General features: G+C 39.5%; 2 protein-coding genes and 1 long non-coding RNA gene across 3 annotated transcripts; all 3 read right to left on the bottom strand.

Moving 5' to 3' along the window:
- Window positions 1-3,764, bottom strand: LOC146930801 (uncharacterized). The gene is made up of 2 exons (XR_015006482.1): window positions 1,389-3,764; window positions 1-284 (listed from the first exon to the last, which is right to left on the bottom strand). It is a non-coding gene; the product is annotated as an uncharacterized LOC146930801 (long non-coding RNA).
- Window positions 3,765-11,890: 8,126 nt separating this feature from the next.
- Window positions 11,891-15,369, bottom strand: LOC146930802 (uncharacterized). Its single transcript, XM_085702259.1, has 2 exons — window positions 12,451-15,369; window positions 11,891-12,375 (listed from the first exon to the last, which is right to left on the bottom strand). Exons 1-2 carry the CDS (start codon window positions 15,242-15,244, stop codon window positions 12,026-12,028), a joined length of 3,144 nt encoding a protein of 1,047 aa, XP_085558385.1. The 5' UTR covers window positions 15,245-15,369; the 3' UTR covers window positions 11,891-12,025.
- A 64-nt stretch (window positions 15,370-15,433) lies between these two features.
- Window positions 15,434-23,806, bottom strand: LOC146930803 (uncharacterized). Its single transcript, XM_085702260.1, has 2 exons — window positions 21,693-23,806; window positions 15,434-17,016 (listed from the first exon to the last, which is right to left on the bottom strand). Exon 2 carries the CDS (start codon window positions 17,012-17,014, stop codon window positions 15,584-15,586), a length of 1,431 nt encoding a protein of 476 aa, XP_085558386.1. The 5' UTR covers window positions 17,015-17,016; window positions 21,693-23,806; the 3' UTR covers window positions 15,434-15,583.
- Window positions 23,807-23,870: the final 64 nt, after the last annotated feature.

The raw sequence follows: 23,870 nt of genomic DNA on the forward strand, positions 1-23,870 counted from the left end.
TAAAAAAAAAACTAATGACCAAAGATGTAACACCCATACCAGACGTATCTAGAAAGTCTGGCACGTGCGTTAATATTAGTACTGGATACATTAAAATATACAACAATTAAAAACTTCGAATGAATAATATTTACATCAAGTTACGTTCGTATAAATAATAATACGACACAACTCATCCATACATAAAAATACATCCTTGATGTCCATAACGTCCTGCAGCTTTACGAACGAACCCTTGAAGTAATATCCATTCGGCTCCGAACATGCATAAACGTCCTGCTTATCTGAAACAAATAAGGATTGGGATGAGACATAATGTCTCAGTGAGTTCCCCTAAATCCTAGGCTATAGGCAACCTCAAGGGGAAACCTACGGTCACCACGTGTCTATATTACAACCTGACGGTTGATTATACGTGTGTGGGGACTTGCATACTTAGACGGTAGTGCATACTAGAGCCGTCATAGTCTTATCGTGCATATAAGTTAAACATATACATACTTGCTTATTACCTCGGAACCTTAATCAATCCGATTAACGGTAACTTATCATTCTAGGTCATGCTTGCACAAACTTAATCATGGTGGAGAGAAATAACTTATCAATCCACGACTTATACTTGTTCATATGCGAAGAGAATATACTTCGCGTCTTATTATTCTAGAAATTCTTGCTATCTTCTAGTTCTCGACTAGCTAAGCCGAGGCTCTACATTCATGCCTTTCCTTAGTTCATTACTACCCCATCATACGTAAACTCTCTTGTGCCATTATTGTTGTACATGCTAAGATTGCCACGATTAATGATGCAAGGATCAATTGACGATGCGTGCAAAGTTTCATTAATTACTAGAGACCGAAAATGCCATAAACCCAAGTTTCAAGCCGTTTATAAATTCTATGGTTTGATAAAGCCAAACTTGTTCCATTAGAAAAATAAGTGAAAACAGTGAAAGAACACTTCGAAACGATCGCTACGGACCCCCACACGACTGCCCCCAAGCACCCGAACGCAGAACAACGCGGAGGTTGTCCTGTCTGGGGCGCCTGGCGCCAGGAGTGGGGCGCCTGGCGCTGGCTCCCTGTGTGTGGGCGCCTAGCGCCCTTGTACAGGCGCAGCGCTGCGATTGTTGCGTTTTCGGTGTTTTCGGCTACTGGTTTTCGCCATTTTCGACCCAAAACTCGTCCAATTCGACCCTGTAATGCATCAAACTCATACAACAACATGTATAGCATCATTTAAACATAACTCATGGCAATTTTTAACATATAATCAACTAGAATTGGCTTGGGGTACTAAAGTTTCATAAAAACTAAACTTAACATAAATCATTATCCTTCACAAGATTAAACAACCCCAAAGGTGGGTAATCTATCTATGGAACTCACCTCTAATGTTTGCACTTGATTCCCAAAGCCTCCAAGCCAAAGCAAACAAAACCCTAGCTTTGATTCAACAAACATCCAAGCCTTAACTCATCATCCCATCTTCAAATCATCTTTCTCTTTGTTTCTTGATCATGAAGAATCATGGCTCAACATAGCTCAACCTCCATTCCAACCCAAACCCTAACTTGTAGAGCACATACCTTAAGAAGCAAAGTGGAAAGCAAGCTTAATCCAAGTCATTTTAAGCTCCCAATATCTTGTGGGATCCATAACCTTTGATTATTCATTCATGGGAGAAGTTTGAGAAGTAGTGATGGAGTGGGAGAAAGAGAGGAATGGCGTGAGAGAAGGGAAGAGAGGAGGAGGAGAAGATATTTCTCAAGCTAAGAGAGAGAAAAGAATAAGAATTATGAGATAATTCTTGCCCAAAATCAAATAAATATCTTATGGCGTGCAATTACCCTTTTACCCTTGCCTCAAACGTGTTTAATCTGACACTGATACTTTATCCGTAATATGCTGACATGTCATAAAATATTTACATCACCCTTATCTTTGTTTTATCTTGGTTTTTCGGGTGTCAAACATTGATTACGTTTGAACCTTTTAAACCGGTGATATCTTATTTTTTCTTGGGAAGGGAAAAAGTAAGCAAAACCCTTGAGAATCGAGGTCCGGGAGTTGTTTTCGCTATGGGAAGGTGTTAGGCACCCATAACGACTATAGTAACCTATAGGAACCGTCTTTAATTTCTACGCGCGCGCTTTATTTTTAAATGCTATTTTGAAAGAGTTTATTAAACCCAAGAGTTTTCTAAGTGAAGAATTGGAGGGAGAAGGATGTTTTTGGATTTTTATTTTAGTTGAATTGAAGGAATTTTGTTCCTTGCCTACGTACCCGATTAAGGGATCAAATCCACCGTAGTTCTCTCTCAAAAATGTTTTTGTTTTTGTTGGTTGATTTTAAGTTTGAAAATGGATTTTGAAGAATAGAAAGGGGCCTCAAGGGCATGAGATTAGGAAATAGTGAGGTTGAATTAGTGAATTGCAAAAGAAGTCAAAGTTTGATTATTTTCATTGAAATTTGATTAAAAAAAATGGAAAAGAAAATACAATGGGATATTGGATCCCAAGGTTTATTTGGAAAAGATTTGAGTGAAGTTGTTCACATTTGTTTGGAGAATTGGTTTTTTCTAAGTATAAGTCCTAGGCATTCATCTAGACATACAATCCTAAACATACATCTAAACATGCATATTCTAGCTATATAGTGATGTGTGTGCGTGTGTCGGTGCTTGTGTCGGTGTACATTATTAGAGTCCATTGTCCTTTACACCATACCCTAGATACATTCTATGGCCTCTTTGCCAAGAAATTAAAAGCATGAAAGTAAAATATTACAAGAACTCCTAAGTGTTTACATCCTAACTTTGGTACAAATCACATTGCAAGAAAAATGGAGATGAGAATGGGATGAAATAGAGATGCTTATGATGAATATGAAACATGAAATGAAAAGGTTAGTAGCATAAGGCAATATCAAAGAGGTGAAATAAGAGAAATACTAGAATATAAAAGATAGAAAATAAGTGCAAACATGGCTAAAATTTGTTCATAAAATGCAAGAACCAAGTGACCTATAATTCTCACATTCCAATTACATTTTAAAGGTTTAGAAACAAGTCTTGGAATGGGAATTAAGGCTACAAGATTTTCTTGACATTTTAAAACAAATTTGGAGCATATTCACATTATTTAACTACTTAATGACTTGTAAGCTAAGTAACCTACCAAAGTTCACAATTATGCACCAAAATTAAACACAAACAGTAGCTAAACCCTATGAAATCAAATGGTATAAGTCACCAAAATTCATCAAGTAATTTGGATTGAAATCAAGCAAAGTTCCACTTATTTTTAGCACAAAATATGACAAAACTAGCAAGAAAATTAACACCTCATTTTTTAACCAATTTTAACATGTGAAAATTATCACAAAATGCTACAAAAATATCAAGAAATGCTTATGAAAATGTTTAGAATTTTTTAAAGATTTTTAGACTCAAGAACATGCAAAACTTCACAAATTTTAACCAAAATAGTAAAGAATTATCAAGAAAATACCACACATCTTTTTATCAAAATTTAACATGTAGAAATATCACACAAAGGTTTAAGAAAACATCAAGGACTCATGAAAAAAATTATGGAGTTTTATGGCACAAAAATAAACATGCAGGGGTGTACGTAGCAGTTTTTTACAGCAAGAACGCAGGAACAGGGGGGTGCAAGCAGCAACATGTACACAGGCCAGGCAGAAAGGGGAAACGGGCCTTGCAGGCAATGGATCGGGCTTGAATCGGGTCGAACCGGTTCAAGGAAGTATATAACAACCTGAACCGGTTCAAACCTTCATTCCCAACAATCTTTCTCTCTCTAAGTCCTTGTTCTCTCCCTTCTCTCTACTTACAGCACGCCGGTGACGGATTGGGGAAGATGACCGGAGTATGCTCCGGCGCGGTGGTTCGCCGGCGGCGCCACCGTGCCGGAGCATTTTTTTTATTTTTTTCAAAACAATTTACATCGAACGATTCGTCATCCTCTCCCTAATCCAGATCCACAACTCGTTTTCACAAATCAGTCCCGGAACTCTCTAGATCTATACGTACGGAATTCGGGAAAAAAAAGGAAAGGACGAAGCAACAAAGGAACAAGGTGAAGAACGTGAAAACGTGGTGTACCTCTTGCGATTCAAGCTTCGAATCGGCGAATCTTTTCGCGTTTGGAGCTGATTCAGACTTGTTTGTTGAGATTCCGTCCTTCTTGATGTTTTTCACGAATTCATGCTCTTCGATCCACTGTGTTGACCGCAGTTGATGAGTTGTTGTTTGATTTGTTAGTGATACTGGATTCGAAATCTGCTTCTCTTGTACACTAGATCGATTCGAATCTTCTCTTTCGATTTCCGATCTGTTTCAGCTTGCAATGTTTGTTGTTTCTGTGTATTGGTTTGTGATGAATATGGAGGTTTGTGATGAGTTTGCGGTGGTTAGTGGTGGCCGTAACAGTTAGTTACAGTGGTTTTTGAGACTTTGTGGTGGTTCTGAAAAAATTCTGTTAGGGTTTGTGTTCACGTGTTCTTGATGAAATTCATCAAGTTCATGTGAATTTTGATTGTTTGATCCGAAAATGCAGAGAGAGAGAAAGTTGAATCTGTTTGTGTTGATTTTTGCTGAGTTGTTAGCATCTGAATGGCACTGCAATGATTGGAGCCTTTTATAGGCTGCCAAGTGTAGCTTCTGGACCAATAGAATACTGCCACGTGGCGCTGGACCTTGTAACAAACTCTTGGACAAGTGGACAAATGAGAAACTGACATGTGTACAGACCTGATGACTTGGACAAAAGGACTAAAATGCAATTTTTAGGAATTTAGGACTTAAAAATAAAAAATAAAATGAATTAAGATTGGTAATTGGAAAATAACGTAAAGTGAAACGATTAAAATTGACAAAACGGACTAAAATGAACCGATGGCCTAAATGAGGTACTTTAAAGTACCTCTCTGCCGAAATTTCGTGTGAAATGACCAAAATGCCCCTGGGGCTAAAACAACTGTAAATGACTCAGATACGAATTTTAAAATGGATTTTTAACAAGGAATTAAAGCAAGAGTTTATACAAGCGAATTAAAAGACTCAGAGACAATTTTTAGAATTAAAGCAGTGACTTGACACTTGAAATGACTAAAATGCCCCTAGGGGCTATACTGACTAAAAAAATGACTTAACTGATATTTTTGAAATGAATTTTGACATGAGATTGAAACAAGGGCTTATACAAACCAATTTAAAAGACTCAAACAATTTTCAAAGATTAAAATGAATTGAATGCAGGAAATGACTAAAATGCCCTTCTATGTGAATTTTGCAAATAACATTGAAATAAAATGCAGAGAAAGATGCAATTGATCAGAGACATATCAAATGACTTATAATGCAAGAAAAGAAGAATTGATTAGTATTTTTAGGTCCAAAATTAGGGTATAACAGCTGCCCCTATTTAAGTTTCTTTGTCCGGGGAGTCAAGAGACGAAGTCTTAGAATTGACGGGACGAAGATACTTAAATATTAACATTTGCACTGCTTTTGGACATAAAAATACGTTTTCAGATTTTCAAAGACATGAATGCCATGCAACATTTCATTTATGAATGCAAGACAAACAACTGGAGTCTATGGAACCTATCATGTCACTGGGGATTCAGATAGACATTGGCAGGGTAGACAAACCAGAGATAGAGAATAAGGTACAAGCTGTTCTTTGGGTCGAACTAGTCACTTGACCAAGGAATACAAAATAAGAGATAGGTGCAAGCTGTTCTTGGGATTGAACTTGACACTTGACCTGAAACATAGACACATAGGCAGATACGAGTTGTTCTTTGGATCGAACTTGACACTTGGTTGAAAATACAAACAGATAGGCAGACACAAACTGTTCTTTTGGATTGAACTGACTGTTTGGCTGGAGACATAGACAAAAGGGTTGATACAAGCTGTTTCTTTGGATCGAACTTGCTTGTTGGATTATCACCACATCATGTGGGAGAGTACAGACTGTTCTCTTAGAACGAACTCGTCGTTTGACCGACAACAACGCATAAGCTGGGTACAAACTGTTCTTCAGATTGAACTTGCCGTCTGACTGATAACGAAGCATGAGCTGGGTACAAACTGTTCTTCATATCGAACTTGCCGTTTGACCGATAACAAAGCATAAGCTGGGTACAAACTGTTCTTCATATCGAACTTGCCGTTTGTCCGGAAGCATAGGTATATAAGCAGGTACAAGTGGTTCTTTTTGACTCGAACCTGGCACTTGACCAGTAACAAGGTACCAATTGAAAGTCTGGTTTAACAAGATACCAATTGAGGGTAAATTGTCATTGACCTGATTTGGAAATAGACATGACCATTTTTGTTGGCCCAAGAGTAAATTGAGAGTAAATTGACATTGATTTGAGTTGAAAATTGACATTGAAAGTTGAGATTGACATCGACATTGACATTGGCTTGGCAATTGAAATTGACATTGACATTGGCATTGGATATTTGACATTGACATTGAAATTGGAATTGAAATTGGAAATTGACATTGGAATTGGATTGAAATTGGAATTTGACATTGGAATTGACATTGGAATTGGAAATTGGCATTGGAATTGGAATTGGAGATTGGCATTGGCATTGTCATTGGATGTCAACATTGACATTGTCATTGAATGTTGACATTGACATTGTTATTGAAGTTGAGATTGCTTCGAATTTGACATTTGACATGGTTTGAAATTGAGATTGGGAAGTTGAGATTGCATCGAATTTGACAATTGAAATTGAGTTGAATTTGACAGTTTGACATTGAAATTGAGATTGGAATTGACATTGGAGATTGGAAATTGCTTCGAATTTGACAGTTGACATGATTGGAATTGAAGTTGGAGAGTTGAAACTTGCATTGAGTTTGGCAGTTGAAAGTTGGATATGCAACATGCATGTATGGTATAGCAAGATTATTGGATGTATGAGCACATAAAATGCATGATTATGCATGTATGAATGCTTGGAATGCATGATTGGTTGGCAGTTTGACAGAGAAGTTTCACAAAGGCGGATGAGACATTGGAAGATTGGGCACGTAGTGGCTCGTGCTGCAACATATTCACAGGGGAAAAACCTCTTTTGGAGAGACCGTCGTTGGGAGACGTATCGAAACCATGGCTGAGGGCAATAAAACTTGTAAAGGAGGGGCCCTTGGAAAGTCCTTGGATACAGGTCGCCGTTGCTAGGCGTGTCAGTGCTGGGTAAATATTGGATGTTCGCATCTGTGGTCAATGCTTTTCAATTTTCATTCTTTCATTTTTCATTTTCAAACCCCATTTTTGCCTGAACCGCCCTTTCGGGTTTTCGATTCACCGGGGAGTAAAGATTTTTTCATTGCCCCATTTTTGCCTGAATTGCCTTCATAGGTTGTCAATCAGCGGGGTGCTCATTTTTGCCTAAGCCGCCCTTTCGGGTTTTCAACTTAGCGAGCTTTTCATTTGTATTTTTCATTTTTTTTTATTTTCATTGTGTTTTTTCATTCTTGCCATTGACCACAGATCATCCCGGGGAGTAACCTGCTTGCAACATGTATTGAAATAGACATTGACACTCGTTTATTCATGCATGTTTCATTGAAATGTACCCTGTTGCTCAGGTTTGCTTTCAAAATAGACGGGAAAAGATTTTTCAATTTTCAAAAATGTTTGTTTCAGACATTGATATTATCAAATAGAAAGAAAATATTTTGTACATAGCATTTGAAAGTAGAAAGAAAAAATAGAGTTTCAAACAATAGAAAGGCTCAAATTGATGTAGAAGAGTGAAAGTCAGCCAAGGGCACGACTCCACGGATTTACAAAGCTTGGAAAATGGTAATTTTATTGGTTGGTGATACATTGAACACGATGACCGCTATATTTCATAGAAATTTTGAATTCACAAGTACAGAAGTCTCTGATGAAGACGACCATTGACAGTTGCAGATGCCCCAAGGGGTGATGGTGATTTGCCAGATATAGTTACTCGTCTTTTATTGTCAACCTCATTTTTGCATGAACCGCCCTTTCGGGTTTTCGGCTCATCGAGGCGCTCATTCTTGCCTGAGTTGCGTACAATCTCAGCGAGCTTTTTCATATTCATTTTTTTTGTCCCTAACTTTTGCCTGGATCGCCCTTTCGGGTTTTCGATCCACCGGGAAGCGCATTTTTGCCTAGGCCGCCCTTTCGGGTTTTCGACCTACCACGCTGTTCTTTTCTTTTTAGACAAAGTATTTCTTGACTATATCGGCATTAACAGGATTTGGAAGCTCAACACCATCCATGTGTGTAAGAATCAAAGCACCACCAGAGAAAGCCTTCTTGACAACGTAAGGACCTTCATAGTTAGGTGTCCACTTGCCCCTTGGGTCGGGTTGCTGACTTATCCTTCTTTTCAATACAAGTTCGCCTTCCTTGAACTCTCGAGGTCGGACTTTCTTGTCAAAAGCATTCTTCATTCGTACTTGATACAACTGTCCATGAGTCATAGCATTCATACGTTTCTCTTCAATTAGATTCAATTGATCGTACCGACTTTGACACCATTCAGCCTCAGTCAATTTTGCTTCCATGATCACTCGAAGAGATGGAATCTCCACTTCCAGAGGGAGAACTGCTTCCATACCATATACAAGAGAGAAAGGAGTTGCCCCGGTTGAGCTGCGTACCGTAGTACGGTAACCATGCAGGGCGAAAGGTAACATTTCATGCCAGTCTTTGTAAGTAGTGACCATCTTCTGAACAATCTTCTTGATGTTCTTGTTAGCGGCCTCAACTGCACCATTCATCTGAGGTCTATAAGGAGAAGAGTTGTGATGTTCAATCTTGAATTCTTCACATAAATCTTGCATCATGCTATTGTTCAGATTGGAACCATTGTCAGTGATGATCTTGTTGGGAACACCATATCGACAGATGATGTTATTCTTGATAAACTTGACAACCACTTGCTTGGTCACATTTGCATAGGAAGCAGCCTCAACCCACTTGGTGAAATAGTCAATCGCCACTAGAATGAAACGATGTCCATTGGAAGCTTTCGGTTCAATTCTTCCGATCATGTCAATGCCCCACATAGAGAAAGGCCATGGGGAAGATATAACATTGAGAGCATGTGGAGGCACATGAATCTTGTCAGCATAAACTTGACATTTGTGGCATCTTTTAGCATGTTTGTGGCAATCACGCTCCATAGTTATCCAGTAATAGCCGGCTCTTAACAGTTTCCTTGACATGGTGTGACCCGAAGCGTGGGTCCCAAAGGTACCGTCATGTACATCATGCATCAACTTCTCAGCTTCTTGTTTATCAACACATCTCAACAAGACCATGTCATAGTTCCTCTTGTATAGGACTTCTCCGTCCAGAAGGAATCTGCTAGCCCATCGTCTCAAAGTCTTTTTATCCCTGTTGGAAGCACCAGGTGGATATTCACGATTCTGCAAGAATTGTTTGATGTTGTAATACCAAGGCTTTTTATCATTCACATCTTCATTAGCTTGATCTGGCATATTTTCAATAGTAAACACATGAGCGGGTCTATCAAGACGCTGCACTTTGATTACAGGCACATCATTCCAATGGTTCACCCGAAACATGGAAGACAGAGTAGCAAGAGCGTCAGCCATCTGGTTTTCATCCCGAGGGATGTGGTGCAGCTCAACCTTTGTAAAGTATGTCAACAGACGTCTTGCATAGTCACGGTAAGGGATCAGCTTCTCATGATGAGTCTCCCATTCACCCTTTATCTGATTAATAACAAGTGCAGAATCTCCATAGATGTCAAGGTGTTTGATTCTCAGGTCAAGGGCTTCTTCAATGCCCAAGATGCATGCTTCATATTCAGCTATGTTATTCGTGCATTCAAAGGTTATTCGAGCAGTGAAAGGAATGTGGTGCCCTTGTGGAGTTACAATGATGGCCCCAATCCCTTTACCATAAGCATTAACAGCACCATCAAACACCAATCCCCACTTGCTATTGGGGTCCGGCCCTTCATTGATCAGTGGCTCTTCACAGTCTTTTGCTTTCAGATACATAATCTCTTCATCAGGGAAATCAAACTTAATTGGCTGGTAATCGTCAAGAGGTTGACAAGCAAGGTGCTCAGCAAGGACACTTCCTTTGATTGCTTTCTGAGCTTTGTACACAATGTCATATTCAGAAAACAACATTTGCCAACGTGCGATCTTTCCGGTAACAACAGGCTTTTCAAAGATGTACTTGATTGGATCCATTCGGGATATCAACCAAGTTGTATGATTCACCATATAATGACGCAGGCGTTTGGCAGCCCAAGCTAAAGCACAACAAGTCTTTTCAAGCATCGTATACCGAGTCTCGCAGTCGGTGAACTTCTTGCTCAGATAGTAGATAGCATGCTCTTTCTTACCAGTCTCATCTTGTTGACCGAGAACACAGCCCACTGAATCGTCTAACACTGACAGATACATAATCAAAGGCCTTCCTTCCACTGGCGGGACAAGGATAGGTGGTTCCAACAGGTATTCTTTAATGCTATCAAAAGCTTCCTGACATTCATCATTCCATACAACAGGCTGATTCTTTCTGAGCAATTTGAAAATTGGACCACAAGTAGTAGTCATGTGGGATATGAATCTTGAAATATAGTTCAGACGTCCGAGGAAACCTCTGACTTGCTTTTCAGTTTGAGGGGCCGGCATTTCTCTGATGGCTCGGACTTTGTCAGGATCAACTTCAATGCCTCTCTGGCTGACAATGAAGCCTAGCAACTTTCCGGATCGTACACCGAATGTGCACTTGTTAGGATTCAACCGCAGCTTGTACTTTCTCAGTCTTTCAAACATCTTTTTCAAATACACAACATGCTGCTCTTCATCACTTGACTTCACAATCATATCATCAACATATACTTCAATCTCTTTGTGAATCATATCATGAAACAGAGTGGTCATACCCCTTTGATAGGTAGCACCAGCGTTTATTAAGCCAAACGGCATCACTTTATAGCAGAACGTTCCCCACGGAGTGATGAAGGACGTCTTTTCTCTATCTTCAGGAGACATTCGTATCTGATTATAACCAGAGAAACCATCCATAAAGGAGAACACTTTGGATTGAGCAGTACTGTCAACAAGCACATCAATATGAGGTAATGGGACGTTATCTTTTGGACTGGCTTTGTTCAGATCTCTGTAATCAACACACATTCGAACTTTCCCATCTTTCTTTGGTACTGGTACGATGTTGGCAATCCACTCAGGGTATTCAGCTGTCATGAGGAAACCCGCGTCAATTTGCTTCTGTACTTCAGCCTTGATCTTAAGAGCCATGTCTGGACGAGACCTTCTCAATTTCTGTTTGACAGGAGGACATTCAGGTCTTGTCGGTATCCGATGTTCCACAATCTTGGGATCTAGACCCGGCATATCTTCATAGGACCATGCAAAGACATCTGGATAATCATGGAGAAGCTGAATGATCTTCTTTTTCACTTCTGGCTCAAGTGCAGCACCAATCTTGATCTCTCGCTTGTTTTCTTCGGTACCCAGGTTGATGAGTTCAATCTCTTCCTGGTGAGGCTGAATGGCTCTTCTTTCTTGCTCAAGCAGTCGAGTGATCTCATACGGTATCTCTTCATCATCATCCTCATCTTCAGCTTCATATACAGGGAATTCAAAATTTGGAGGAACCATAGGGTCACTGTGTTCAACGGGTTTATTGTGGTCTAATCTGCATAATATGATTGGGATGATTTTAGAAAAAAGTTTTTCTATGCAGATTTTTGAAATTAATAAGAAAATACAGATGTTTTGGTTTTTTCTGGCATTACCATTATTTCCAAGAAAAATGCACTAAAAAGTAAAAAAAACAAAGAGTCGTGAGAAAAACGACAACTTTTATTGATAACGGCAATGCCGAAACAAACATGCCCTTACAATGGTATCACTTTCGCCTTGGGCAGAGCGAAAGGATTGTTATTTTGAAAACGAAGAAAACATGAGCAACAAGACACATTACATGGAAGCATGCATGACTAAAGGAACATCAATGGCTTCCCAATTTCTCACGGTGCCTCCTGGTATAACAAATGTAGGCACATGGCTCCTTTCAGCAGCATCTTCAGCAATAGCATTGATGAACCCAGCACTGTAGAAAGTTCCCTTTGAAACAGCAGATGTCGGGGAGAATCCAAGGCCCTCTTTACGCTTGTTTTCCAAGATCTGAATCACTTTGCCCCAGCCAGCAGCTTGCCCTGCTTGAACAGCCTTCTGGGCGTCCTTCAGTGAAGCCATGCTAGCACCAGCCCTCCGGGGCTCTGCACCCTCAACAGTCAAGCCTTGGAATGACGTCCCTTCTGCGGACCCTGCTTCAACACAAGAGAACGATGATATTTGGCTAACCAGAAATGCCTCCTCACCATATACGGTGACAACCTTACCGTTTCTCATGAACTTGAGCTTCTGATGCAAAGTGGATGTGACTGCTCCAGCGTCGTGGATCCATGGTCTTCCGAGGAGACAGCTGTAAGAGGCATTGATATCCATGACTTGGAAGGTTATTTGGAATGTCTCGGGTCCAACGGTAATTGGCAAGTCCACTTCCCCGAGAACATCCTTGCGGGATCCATCAAAAGCTTTAACCAGATAACTGCTACCCCTCAGAGAAATTCCATGATGGCTCAATTGCCTTAGCGTGGATTCGGGCATTACATTCAGAGATGATCCAGTGTCTACCAATACGTTGGATATCAGGTCAGACCCACAATGTACTGAGATGTGTAGAGCCAAGTTGTGGCGTTTCCCTGCTTCGGGGAGCTCATCGTCACCGAACCCCAAGTTGTTGCAGGCAGTAATATTACTCACTATCCCATCAAACTGATCCACAGAGACCTCGTGGTCAACATAAGCTTGCTCGAGTATCTTCATTAACACTTTCCTATGAGCCTCAGAGCTCATGAGCAGAGACAGGATGGATATCTTTGAAGGAGTCTGTAGCAGCTGGTCAACAATCTTATAGTCACTTTTCTTGATAAGTCTCAGGATTTCGTCCAGATTGGACTCTTCAATAGATTGGCCTGCTGGGCCGGTGTTCTTGTCAACAGGAGGGACAACTGGTGGAGTTACCGTAGCAATGGGTGTCACTACCTTCTTTTGAAACAACGGTGGACGGACTTTTCCACTTCTCAGAGTTGTAACTTCACTAGCAACATTATCAACTGTAGCTGGGGATACGAGAGGCACCTCTACTCCATTCTCAATCATGGTTGCATTGTACTTGTAGGGAATTGCTTTGGTAGAGGTATAAGATACCGGACCAGGTAACCTGATCACCAAAGGCTCGACATTCTTTGCACTTTCAACAGGAGAGTCATGAAACACTGGCACAATCACACATACATCACTGGCAATCAAGTACTTGTCATCCATCAGGCTCTGGATATCATTTTGCACAACACAACAGCCCATAGGATTCTGCAGACATTCTGAACAAGAATCATGGTCATGTTTGAACAGAGAAGCCTGGCAAAGCTTGACATGTAATGGCACCAAGGGAGTAACGACATTGCGGACATCCAACATGGGATCCTCTTGAGGAACGGGAACCCCTTCAAAGGCCTCAATCATATTGACAGCAGCATGGTTTGGAAGCGGGTTATCAAGGACATGAGGAACACTGTTCTCAAAAGTCAACCGTCCCTTTTCTATCAGATCCTTCACAATATATTTCAGAGCAAAACAACCTTCAACATCATGGCCTTGAGCACCCTGATGAAATTCACATGTTAAGTCCTGACGGAACCTGGGAGGCAATGGATTAGGTGGAGGCTTGCCTGGTCTGGTGACGCAGTGTCCCTTAGCAAGTAGAGTTGGGAGCAGCTCACCATAAAGCATTGGTATCGTTGGAAAAGAAGGTTTGGGTCGGGGACCCTGTTGTTGCTGCCGTTGCTGTTGAGCGGGAGGCTGTTGTTGTGCTTGCTGGGGGATAGCATTGACGGGCATTGGTGGTTGACCCGGTGGCAGAGGATATTGCTGGTAGAATGGTGGGAAAAAAGGATGCTGAGAGTATTGCATGTAGTGATAAGGCAGGGGTAATTGTGTAGCAGCTGCAGATGGGTTACCAGACACCATCCCTACGTCAGATTCTTTCCTCTTGTGGTGACCATTACCATACTTCTTTGGCGCACTGTTTGAAGATTCACCTTTCTCGAGGACAATAATACCATCTCGGACAGCCTCTTCTAGACGGGTTCCCATTGTAACCATATCAGAGAAGTTGTTCGGAGCAGAGACTATCATTCTCTCCTTATATTCCTTCTTCAGAGTCTTTAGGAATGTCTGTGTCAACTCTTCTTCATCAAGTCGAGGAGAAACACGGGCAGCTGCCCCTCTCCACCTTTGAGCATATTCACGGAATGTTTCATCTGATTTCTGAGATAGGGCTTTGAGAGAGTCCCTGTTTGGCCTCAGACGGGTGTTGAACTCATATTGACCTTCAAAAGCAGCAGCGAGTTCCTCAAAGGTATGAATGTTATCTTTGCTCAGACTAGTGTACCAATCTGCTGCATCATCTGTCAAGCTACTCTGGAAGCAGTGGATCATCAGTGCGTCATTGTCGGCATAGTTAGCCATCTTTCGGACATACCGGATAACATGGTTATGTGGGCAAGAAGTCCCATTGTACTTGTCGAATTCTGGCTCTTTGAATTTCTTAGGAACCTCAAATCGGGACACCAAGCATAGATCACGAGCTTTAGCAGGAGCACCATTGTTTCCCCGGCTAGCCTTGACCTCACGGAGTTCTCCAGCCAACTCCCTCAACTGTCTCTTCATAGCTTCTATTGCGGGATCTTGTCCACGCGGAGTATCAACATCAATTACCTGTTGCACAGTGTGTACAATAGGGTCGGTAACAACAGCAGTTACCTGAGGCATAGCAGTAGACACAGGGATCTGTCCCTGACCAGCAAAACCAGAGACACCAGCGGCAGTATTAGGAGAGTAGTAAGCTGAGAGGCCATAAGGACGGCCATTGGGCATAACAAAACGAGCATCAGTAGCCACAGTAGACAGTGGGATAGAGGGAATCACCTCAGCAGTAACTGGAACAGAAGTGGCTGGTTGTTCCTGTGCAGCCATCATAGCGGACATAGCGTCATGAGGCTTAGCCAAATCTTCTTTCATAGCAGCCAATTCGGCACGGAGCTGAGCATTTTCTTCTTCAAAGTTAGCCATTATCCTTCTCTTGTGAAATCTTGTCTGATGAATTCTATCTGGTTGGTAGACTTTGCGAACACGAGCCACTTTTCAGACTGCGGCGGACAAAACCAGGAGGCAATGAGCACGAGAGAAGTTTTTTTTTGTGGTCAATGAATGCATATGATGCATGAAATGTGCTGATGTATATGCAAAAAAGGACTCTTTTTAGGTTATCGAAGGGTTTTAGACAAATTATAAACTCGTAAACATCACTAAACAACAATTAACATAAACGGGAATCAAACAACTAACATATAGTTTTACAAGACAAATCCAACATGAACAAATGGAAATAACAACAGGAAATGGAAATCCTCAAGCATAGGGAGTGGAAGCGTCGTCCTCAGAGTCGGACTCATAGCTGCAGTATCGTGCGTAGAAGTCACGGGCACCTCTAGCTCTCTTAGAGTCCCTCATAAGCAACCTGTCTTTCTCCTCAATCTCTCTCTTAGCCTTGGCTAACTCTTTCTTCAGTGTCAAGACTTCATGAGTCTGCTGCTCACCTTTTCCATCCAAAGTCATGATCAAGTTCTCAGCCTCATAGTATCTAGCCCTCCACTGATGCTTCTCCCGACTCTCCATAGCTAGGTGCTCCTGATACATCTCCTGGGTAGGTGGGAGTAGAGGCAAAGGCATGGTAGGGACAGATGCAGACACATATCTCATAGAGGGGTAAGGCGTACCAGCCTCCTCAGCTCGGTTTATCACCCACTGTGTATAGGCCTCATGAGCGATACCGGACCTCACACCCATATGCTTTACCTCTTTCTTCCGAAGTTTGGTCCAAGCTTGCATGAAATCTTCTCTAATGCCTGTGGGAGCATTGGAGTAGTGAAAGAAGTAAGGAGCTGTAGCAAGATTGATGGGCTTATCTTTCATCGGAAAACCAAATTGTCGCAAAGCAAGCTCCGGGTTGTAGTTGATTCCACCCCGGGTACCAAGAAGAGGTACATTAAGAAACTTTCCACCACCAAAGATGATTTCCTTGACCCTAGAAGCGGGAGTGAGCCAAACCACTTCATTAGGAGTGAGAGCCATAATCCTCTGTGAAATAGACCAATTCCTCGGATTGTCGTGGAAAGACTGCGGAAGGTGCGAAATAAACCACCTATAGAGGAGAGGCACACAACAAAGAATGTATCCACGACCTTTGCTGGAACGATCGTGAATAGCATGGTATGTGTCAGCTAGCAAGGTAGGAACCGGATTCTTGGAGTGGAAGATCATAATAGCATTCATGTCCACGAAGCCATCAAGATTCGGAAAGAGAATAAGCCCATAGATGAGAAGTGCAAGAATAGCCTCAAGAGTGTCCTGACAAGTGGTATTGAGGTTGGCTTTCCCAAGAAGATACTCTGAAGTGAACCCTCGGATATGTGCCTTAGTAACAAGATTCTTGGAGACATCGGTGGTCTTGAGATAGAGATCTTTAGCAATAACCAATGGAGGAGGAGGATTTTCAGGTCCTGAGAAAGGTATCCCCTTAGCAATAGATAAACCCATCAAGGAAGAATAAGCCTCTAGAGTAGGCACCAACTGAAAGTCTGGAAAAGTGAAGCACCGATACCCCGGATCATAGAATTGCACTAGAGTGTGCACAAGCTTCTCATCCACATTAGTATGGAGAATAGGAAGTAAAGCCCCGTAACGGCGTCGGAAACCAGTCGGATCCTCAATCTTGAGTGCCAAATCCCTTAAACTAGCCAAATCCACTTCCTTGAACTTGTAGGATTTAGTCATCTTCATCCCTACAATGTTTACAATTTCAACTTGTCTAAGCCCTTCGATAACAATGCATGGAAAAAGTTTATGCATGTATGCATGTATGCATGAATGCATGATTATGTTTAAGTTCGGAGAAAACATGGTGGGTTTGAAGTTCAAAGGCGAGGAGTCATGGGTGGACACGGTGTCCGGTGAAACTAGGGTTTTAGGATAATAGTAACCGGGTTCTAAAAAGGTTCCCAAGTTGCAACCTCTCCGACGTATCTCATGGTGTCACGAGGCAACACTCGCTCCATGATTATACGTGGAAGGTCTAACTTGAGTGTAGTATCGCGTGACGACTAAAACTCGAGACAACACCCGGTTTAGCCTCCGCACTACATCCTAGAAAATGGCCATGGATGGGTTTGGTTATCTACGGTTCATAGCGTCATAGAACAATTAGAGGCAAAGTGCCTAAACGCGACAACTCGCGCCGACAACATCACCCCCAAAATGCCTCAGCTATGTGGGATTGATCGCGTAATCCAAAACACGAGGCAACCCCCGGAAAGAATTGTCGATTATATCCCTCCTAAATCCTAAGTTCACTCAGCCCGGGTGCAGGACTTTTGATATTCTCACCCCACACGTTTGCAAGAAATTAAACATTTATTCACATAAGAAAGCAAGTAAAAGAAGCAAGTAAAAATACAAGCGCAAGCGTGGAAATAAAGACTAGGCGTAACTCTCGAATCCCCCAGCAGAGTCGCCAGCTGTTTTATCTTGGTTTTTCGGGTGTCAAACATTGATTACGTTTGAACCTTTTAAACCGGTGATATCTTATTTTTTCTTGGGAAGGGAAAAAGTAAGCAAAACCCTTGAGAATCGAGGTCCGGGAGTTGTTTTCGCTATGGGAAGGTGTTAGGCACCCATAACGACTATAGTAACCTATAGGAACCGTCTTTAATTTCTACGCGCGCGCTTTATTTTTAAATGCTATTTTGAAAGAGTTTATTAAACCTAAGAGTTTTCTAAGTGAAGAATTGGAGGGAGAAGGATGTTTTTGGATTTTTATTTTAGTTGAATTGAAGGAATTTTGTTCCTTGCCTACGTACCCGATTAAGGGATCAAATCCACCGTAGTTCTCTCTCAAAAATGTTTTTGTTTTTGTTGGTTGATTTTAAGTTTGAAAATGGATTTTGAAGAATAGAAAGGGGCCTCAAGGGCATGAGATTAGGAAATAGTGAGGTTGAATTAGTGAATTGCAAAAGAAGTCAAAGTTTGATTATTTTCATTGAAATTTGATTAAAAAAATGGAAAAGAAAATACAATGGGATATTGGATCCCAAGGTTTATTTGGAAAAGATTTGAGTGAAGTTGTTCACATTTGTTTGGAGAATTGGTTTTTTCTAAGTATAAGTCCTAGGCATTCATCTAGACATACAATCCTAAACATACATCTAAACATGCATATTCTAGCTATATAGTGATGTGTGTGCGTGTGTCGGTGCTTGTGTCGGTGTACATTATTAGAGTCCATTGTCCTTTACACCATACCCTAGATACATTCTATGGCCTCTTTGCCAAGAAATTAAAAGCATGAAAGTAAAATATTACAAGAACTCCTAAGTGTTTACATCCTAACTTTGGTACAAATCACATTGCAAGAAAAATGGAGATGAGAATGGGATGAAATAGAGATGCTTATGATGAATATGAAACATGAAATGAAAAGGTTAGTAGCATAAGGCAATATCAAAGAGGTGAAATAAGAGAAATACTAGAATATAAAAGATAGAAAATAAGTGCAAACATGGCTAAAATTTGTTCATAAAATGCAAGAACCAAGTGACCTATAATTCTCACATTCCAATTACATTTTAAAGGTTTAGAAACAAGTCTTGGAATGGGAATTAAGGCTACAAGATTTTCTTGACATTTTAAAACAAATTTGGAGCATATTCACATTATTTAACTACTTAATGACTTGTAAGCTAAGTAACCTACCAAAGTTCACAATTATGCACCAAAATTAAACACAAACAGTAGCTAAACCCTATGAAATCAAATGGTATAAGTCACCAAAATTCATCAAGTAATTTGGATTGAAATCAAGCAAAGTTCCACTTATTTTTAGCACAAAATATGACAAAACTAGCAAGAAAATTAACACCTCATTTTTTAACCAATTTTAACATGTGAAAATTATCACAAAATGCTACAAAAATATCAAGAAATGCTTATGAAAATGTTTAGAATTTTTTAAAGATTTTTAGACTCAAGAACATGCAAAACTTCACAAATTTTAACCAAAATAGTAAAGAATTATCAAGAAAATACCACACATCTTTTTATCAAAATTTAACATGTAGAAATATCACACAAAGGTTTAAGAAAACATCAAGGACTCATGAAAAAAATTATGGAGTTTTATGGCACAAAAATAAACATGCAGGGGTGTACGTAGCAGTTTTTTACAGCAAGAACGCAGGAACAGGGGGGGTGCAAGCAGCAACATGTACACAGGCCAGGCAGAAAGGGGAAACGGGCCTTGCAGGCAATGGATCGGGCTTGGATCGGGTCGAACCGGTTCAAGGAAGTATATAACAACCTGAACCGGTTCAAACCTTCATTCCCAACAATCTTTCTCTCTCTAAGTCCTTGTTCTCTCCCTTCTCTCTACTTACAGCACGCCGGTGACGGATTGGGGAAGATGACCGGAGTATGCTCCGGCGCGGTGGTTCGCCGGCGGCGCCACCGTGCCGGAGCATTTTTTTTATTTTTTTCAAAACAATTTACATCGAACGATTCGTCATCCTCTCCCTAATCCAGATCCACAACTCGTTTTCACAAATCAGTCCCGGAACTCTCTAGATCTATACGTACGGAATTCGGGAAAAAAAAGGAAAGGACGAAGCAACAAAGGAACAAGGTGAAGAACGTGAAAACGTGGTGTACCTCTTGCGATTCAAGCTTCGAATCGGCGAATCTTTTCGCGTTTGGAGCTGATTCAGACTTGTTTGTTGAGATTCCGTCCTTCTTGATGTTTTTCACGAATTCATGCTCTTCGATCCACTGTGTTGACCGCAGTTGATGAGTTGTTGTTTGATTTGTTAGTGATACTGGATTCGAAATCTGCTTCTCTTGTACACTAGATCGATTCGAATCTTCTCTTTCGATTTCCGATCTGTTTCAGCTTGCAATGTTTGTTGTTTCTGTGTATTGGTTTGTGATGAATATGGAGGTTTGTGATGAGTTTGTGGTGGTTAGTGGTGGCCGTAACAGTTAGTTACAGTGGTTTTTGAGACTTTGTGGTGGTTCTGAAAAAATTCTGTTAGGGTTTGTGTTCACGTGTTCTTGATGAAATTCATCAAGTTCATGTGAATTTTGATTGTTTGATCCGAAAATGCAGAGAGAGAGAAAGTTGAATCTGTTTGTGTTGATTTTTGCTGAGTTGTTAGCATCTGAATGGCACTGCAATGATTGGAGCCTTTTATAGGCTGCCAAGTGTAGCTTCTGGACCAATAGAATACTGCCACGTGGCGCTGGACCTTGTAACAAACTCTTGGACAAGTGGACAAATGAGAAACTGACATGTGTACAGACCTGATGACTTGGACAAAAGGACTAAAATGCAATTTTTAGGAATTTAGGACTTAAAAATAAAAAATAAAATGAATTAAGATTGGTAATTGGAAAATAACGTAAAGTGAAACGATTAAAATTGACAAAACGGACTAAAATGAACCGATGGCCTAAATGAGGTACTTTAAAGTACCTCTCTGCCGAAATTTCGTGTGAAATGACCAAAATGCCCCTGGGGCTAAAACAACTGTAAATGACTCAGATACGAATTTTAAAATGGATTTTTAACAAGGAATTAAAGCAAGAGTTTATACAAGCGAATTAAAAGACTCAGAGACAATTTTTAGAATTAAAGCAGTGACTTGACACTTGAAATGACTAAAATGCCCCTAGGGGCTATACTGACTAAAAAAATGACTTAACTGATATTTTTGAAATGAATTTTGACATGAGATTGAAACAAGGGCTTATACAAACCAATTTAAAAGACTCAAACAATTTTCAAAGATTAAAATGAATTGAATGCAGGAAATGACTAAAATGCCCTTCTATGTGAATTTTGCAAATAACATTGAAATAAAATGCAGAGAAAGATGCAATTGATCAGAGACATATCAAATGACTTATAATGCAAGAAAAGAAGAATTGATTAGTATTTTTAGGTCCAAAATTAGGGTATAACAATCTTCCATGAATTTAATTCCTCTGACACGATCAACGGGTATTATACCGATACTGACAAGCGGGATGTTACACAACTAAGATAAATAAGGAAATAAAACAGTAAAATATAGAGTATCATCTCATTAAGGGTATTATTCCTATAAAAAAAATTGCCACCATTCTCAACTATCAATTCTCTTTTATCCATTGGCTATCGATGACTAATCTAAACCAGAGAAATTTGTTAGCCACCTTTAAATATAAGGTCTCCCCTTATTAAACATTTTATTTAACCAAAAAATTAAAAACGAACATAACTTTATTGATACCAACATAAACCCCCACCCCTTCAGTTGATACAGTGATATGATCGGTGTTCAATTAATAAAATCAAGAGAAAACAAAGTTAGGTACTAATATTTATTTGAATTTATCTTACAATATGTAATTCTAAATATGATTAAAATACCTCATAAAGTTTATGTTTCATCCCAACCTCGCCTTAAACTAATGAAAAAACAAGCTGCGAAAAATGAATGGTTCATCAAGAAAATAAAAGCATAAACATCTTATTAAATTTATGAACTAAAAATCAATAAAATATATAAAATGATGTCCTCTCTCTCCCACTCTCTCTCTCTCTCCCTATCTCACTATTATGAACGGCTATATCAGAAATAAAATTATTGAAATAATGGTAACCATGTTTGAACTATACAAGCAACATTTTTAATTAAGATCTATTCGATGGGCTAAATGGACTAATGATACGTAAATATAATTTAGTATCATCTAATAATTTTTCTTTTTTGGTGGTGACCGGAGTTCGAACCATGGCCCTTGCATATATTATGTATTGTCCATACCAACTAAGCTTAGCTCACGAGGACATCTAATAATTATTCTAATTTTAATCATAATTTTTTGGCAATAACAAAATTTAGAAAATAATTCAATTTATTACTAACTATTATTCAATATTGAAGTAATCCCGAAAGCAAACCGAAATTGATCAAGTAATGAAAAAAACATCAACAAAATTGATCCCTTTGGTTTTAAAAAGTTAAATTTTTTTATTCTTTTACTATGTATGCTTCATAGATGATAAAGGAAATGACCCTTTGATCTTTTCTCAATCTCAATCCAATTCGTTTACCATAATTCATTATATAAATAATGACAAATTAAAATAATCATCTCCATTTTAATTGGTTTTTCTATCATGGAGAAATTATGGTTCCAATAAAAAAACAAGGGTTAATAGGTCTTTATCCCCCTGTAATATAAGTCATTTCTGGTTTTACACCCTGTAAAAGAAAAATTATTCACCCCCTGTAAAACATATTTTTTTTGCTTTACCCTCCTAATAGGCTAAACAAAAACGAAAATTTCTTGAAAAAAAATATAAAATTGGTTTTTGTTTGGCCTATTAGGGGGGTAAGTAAAATAAAAAATTATTTTACAGGGGGTGAATCAAAAAAAAATTACAGGGGAGATAACCGAATATGACCTATATTACAGGGGGTAAAGACATATAGACCCAAAAAACAAATAGAGAAGAATAAAAAAGAAGTGGTGAAGAAAGAAAAAAGAAAGCAAAGGGAGAAGAATAAAAATATAATCAATTAAAAGCAATTAATTAGTTTTCCATTTTGAGGTGATGAGTGTTAACTCTGTGAGGGGTGCGTATAATTTGCTCACTATTCAGGACCCTCATGGTGTGGAAGCTATTTCAGACTTAATTTGGCAGAAACAGGTTCCCTTGAAGGTCTCTGTTTTGGCTTGGAGGTTTATTCGTAATAGGTTACCAATTAAGGACAATTTGGTGATGTGCAACATCATTTCTCATGACTCTCAATTTTGTGTGACTGGCTGCGGTGGATTGGAAATAGCACATCACTTGTTTCATTCTTGCCCTATTTTCGCCCCTTTGTGGTGCATGGTTAGGTCGTGGATTGGTATATCTTCAGCTGATTCGGATTTGTTGCAGGATCATCTTGTTCAGTTTATTCATTCTTCTGGAGGATTATGAGTTCGTCGTTCATTCTTGCAACTTATTTGGGTATGTTGTGTTTGGGTTATGTGGAATGAGCAGAACAATAGAGTTTTCAAGGCTAAGGAAAACACAATTCATCAGATGTTAGATAAAGTCAAATTACATTCGTTTTTGTGGTTGAAAGCTTATAATGTCATTTTGGGTTAAACTCTCATATGTGGTTGTTAAGCCCTTTTGTTTGTATGGGCATCGGCTAAGTTTTCTTGTGTTCTTTTGTTTTTGGTTTCGTGTTGACCGTAAAATTTTGAGGTTCTTTCTGCCACACCTTGTGCTAGCAAGGACTCTCACTTGGTGTTAACATGATCCATTTTTGCTTGTTCAAAAGAAAACTAAAGTCAACTGTATCATTTAATATTAATTAATCTAAGTCATTAATTGATAAAAGAACTAAAGGCCAAGATTTAGAGTAAGTAAATAAACTTACATTCAAGTCAAAATATCCCCCTTCAATATATATATATGTGTGTGTGTGTGTGTGTGTGTGTGTGTGTGTGTGTGTGTGTATACACGTTTTGGAATGCAACATAAGAAATATAAAAGTTATTGAATATTCATAAATAGGTTTTAACAATAATTACAAGCAACATTTTT

The sequence above is a fragment of the Medicago sativa genome, chromosome 4, assembly GCF_051527215.1.
Source record: "Medicago sativa cultivar Bolivia chromosome 4, Bolivia_mono, whole genome shotgun sequence".
NCBI lineage: Eukaryota > Viridiplantae > Streptophyta > Magnoliopsida > Fabales > Fabaceae > Medicago > Medicago sativa.